The sequence below is a fragment of the Kryptolebias marmoratus genome, linkage group LG9 (assembly GCF_001649575.2).
Source record: "Kryptolebias marmoratus isolate JLee-2015 linkage group LG9, ASM164957v2, whole genome shotgun sequence".
NCBI lineage: Eukaryota > Metazoa > Chordata > Actinopteri > Cyprinodontiformes > Rivulidae > Kryptolebias > Kryptolebias marmoratus.
This window is the reverse complement of record NC_051438.1, coordinates 28054294-28056820: the sequence shown is the minus strand read 5'-3', so window position 1 is coordinate 28056820 and position 2527 is coordinate 28054294. Positions and strand designations below refer to the sequence as shown.

Genomic DNA, 2527 nt, shown 5'->3' with positions numbered 1-2527 from the left:
AAATGCTCATGAATGTCAGTTTAGAAGCTATCAAAGTTCTCAAATAAAGCACCTTTTGAGAATGTCAATGTTTGTTGGGAATTATCTTACAGAACTAGGAAGGATTTTTGGTTTAGATATTAAAAGTTATGGTTTTTATTGATTTTAGTAAAAAAAATTGCAACTTTTAGGAAAATGCTCCGCGACATCCTGGAGGGACTGTAAACTCGAGGACGCCTGCAGGTCCGCTCACCTGGTGAACTCGTGAGCCATGTCCTGAGAGAAGAGCCAGTTGGCGACGGCGGCGCAGTCCACGATCTGCGTCCGGATCATTTTGTCCACCATCACGGCGATCATCTGGAAACGAGACGTTCAGGAAGGTTCGAGTCGGCGCTCAGAAAGCAGCCGTCAGCCCGCGGGCGTCCACACGGCGGCGCCGTTCCTACCTGTGGGTGGTTCTTCCACACTTCGTACACCACCTTCAGGATGTGCAGCTTCCCGTCGTCGCTGTCCGTCAGAGTTTTAAGGATCTCGTGGAATCTGAAAGCAGCGGAGGTCAGCAGATAATACAGGTTTTAAAAACTCCACTGAACTGATTTCCTCACGAAACTTATTTAAGATTCGATCTTTATTACCACAGAATAAAGACCAAACCAGAAACTTCCATCAGCGGAGGGGAAGTTTAACTGAAAGGTCTCAGAAATACAGAAACTGATGCTCAAAATGAGGATGAATGACGAAAAGCAGCAGGTGGGGTCAGAAATTAAACAGCCGATCGTGAGACGGAGGTGAAGAGACGTCAGCGTTACTTTGAGACGTAAAGAACGACTAAAAATAAAAACTACTGAGCGTCTCATGATGTTTTATATTTCAGGGCTGAAATTCCATCGTTTCTCATCATGAGAGGCGGCGGGCGACAAGCATTCAGTCTTTACCAGCGTGAGCATCCTCCCTCAGGAGTCGTGACGGCGGCTCTCAGTCTCGTGGAGAAACATGCGTCATTTTGTTCTCGTAGCTTCAGTACGCCGCTCCTCGACCCGAGGCCCGGGCTGAGCTGTTCCTCACAGCTCCAAGTGTCTTGTGATTGGTCAGAAGTCATTGTGGGCATGGTTATGAGCTTTAAAGGAGCCATTTTGCTTCAGCTGCTCCGCTGAGAAGCAGCTGAAAATCCAAACTTTTAAACCTTTAAACCTCTGAGCTTAAGACCTCAGAGACGCAGGCGGCTCTTCGTCGCTGCGGCGGCCGGGAGGAAGAGCACCTCAGCCGGGCGGCGCCGGGACACGCTCCCTACGTTCAGTCACATTTAAAAACAGCGTCTCAGTCGGTTTAATAAACATGTCTGGTCGCGGAGAGGGAAGCAAACATCTGACGGGAGACGCCGCAGGAGAAGGGAGGAGCTTCCTGGGAGCTCTGATCAGAGCGTCTCCCGACCGCGACTCAACATCTCACGGAGCCTCAACTTACTTGGCGAGGGCGCTGAAGGAGTGGCTGAAGGACTTGGCGGCCAGGTGGAGAAGCGTCTGCAGGAAGACGTCGATCTTCAGGGGGTTGAAGGTCTCTCCTTCGTCTGCAACAGTTCATTTTAAAAGATTTCAACGGCGGACAAAGGAAACGACGAGCAGAGAGACAGACTGGGAACAAACCGTCGTCGTCCTCTTGGTTGGGGTTGGGGACTTCCTTCAGGATGGCGAGGATTTCCTCGTTGGACGCTCGGTTCTTGATGGCGTTTGAGACCGTGACAGAAACGGGATAACCAGGTAACGAGGCTGAGGAAGCAGAGATCGGTTCTTTTATTATTTCAGTTCTCGGAGCTCAGTAAAAACAAACACACTGGGCGGCGTTCTTACAGGCCGTCTCGTCTTCGTATTTAAAAATAAAAATGGGTTCAGCCGGGATGAGCGCTGAGAAGGTTGGCGGGACGATGTCCACTATCCTCTGATGGTACGAGAGCCTGCGAGGGACAAAAAGAAACGACCTCTTAAATAAAAGGAAAACACATGTTAAAGGTGATAAATCCCTAAAATGATCAGATATTTAGAATCAATTTGCAAACAAAAACAGGTTTTCACACCTCATGCTTTTCTCCAGAACTTCTTTGACAAACTTGGGCTTGGGCATCTCCAGGTCCACGGTCAGACAGTCGGCCCTTCAACCGCAAACAAGTTTCACATCAGAAAAAACGTCCGGCGGGTAAACTTAAAGAACAGCGGCGACGGGAACCCACCAGTCGTCCCAGCTCCACCGGAACTGGAAGTTGCTCAGGTGATGAGAAAACCAGTTGATGAATCTGTGTGAGGACAGGTAGAGAAGACATGGAGCGTCTGTTTGTTGGACAGGCGGGAAACGCTGTGGTGTGGGCGGAGTTACCTGTCGATGCAGGTGGTGTTCATGGTGTCCAGCCTCATGTAGAGCATCTCTGTGGCCTGAGCCAGCTGACGCACGTTAAGGTCCCAACCGACCACCGGCCGAGACGGCACCATCGGCCGCTCTGACATCAAACCCTTCAGCTGCTCTGACATCAAACCTTCAGCTGATCTGACATCAAACC

At 50.1% G+C, this 2527-nt stretch overlaps 1 protein-coding gene across 2 annotated transcripts in view; it reads right to left on the bottom strand.

Moving 5' to 3' along the window:
- Window positions 1-2527, bottom strand: part of LOC108243954 (nuclear cap-binding protein subunit 1) — a 13971-nt gene that overhangs the window by 3646 nt on the left and 7798 nt on the right. For both annotated transcript variants that reach the window (XM_017429729.3, XM_017429730.3), the window contains exons 12-19: window positions 2347-2411; window positions 2204-2266; window positions 2051-2125; window positions 1827-1930; window positions 1623-1745; window positions 1444-1546; window positions 426-519; window positions 233-336 (exon numbers count right to left, since the gene is read on the bottom strand). In XM_017429729.3, the coding sequence (XP_017285218.1) occupies window positions 233-336; window positions 426-519; window positions 1444-1546; window positions 1623-1745; window positions 1827-1930; window positions 2051-2125; window positions 2204-2266; window positions 2347-2411 (731 nt within the window). The remainder of the gene's footprint in view (window positions 1-232; window positions 337-425; window positions 520-1443; window positions 1547-1622; window positions 1746-1826; window positions 1931-2050; window positions 2126-2203; window positions 2267-2346; window positions 2412-2527) is intronic.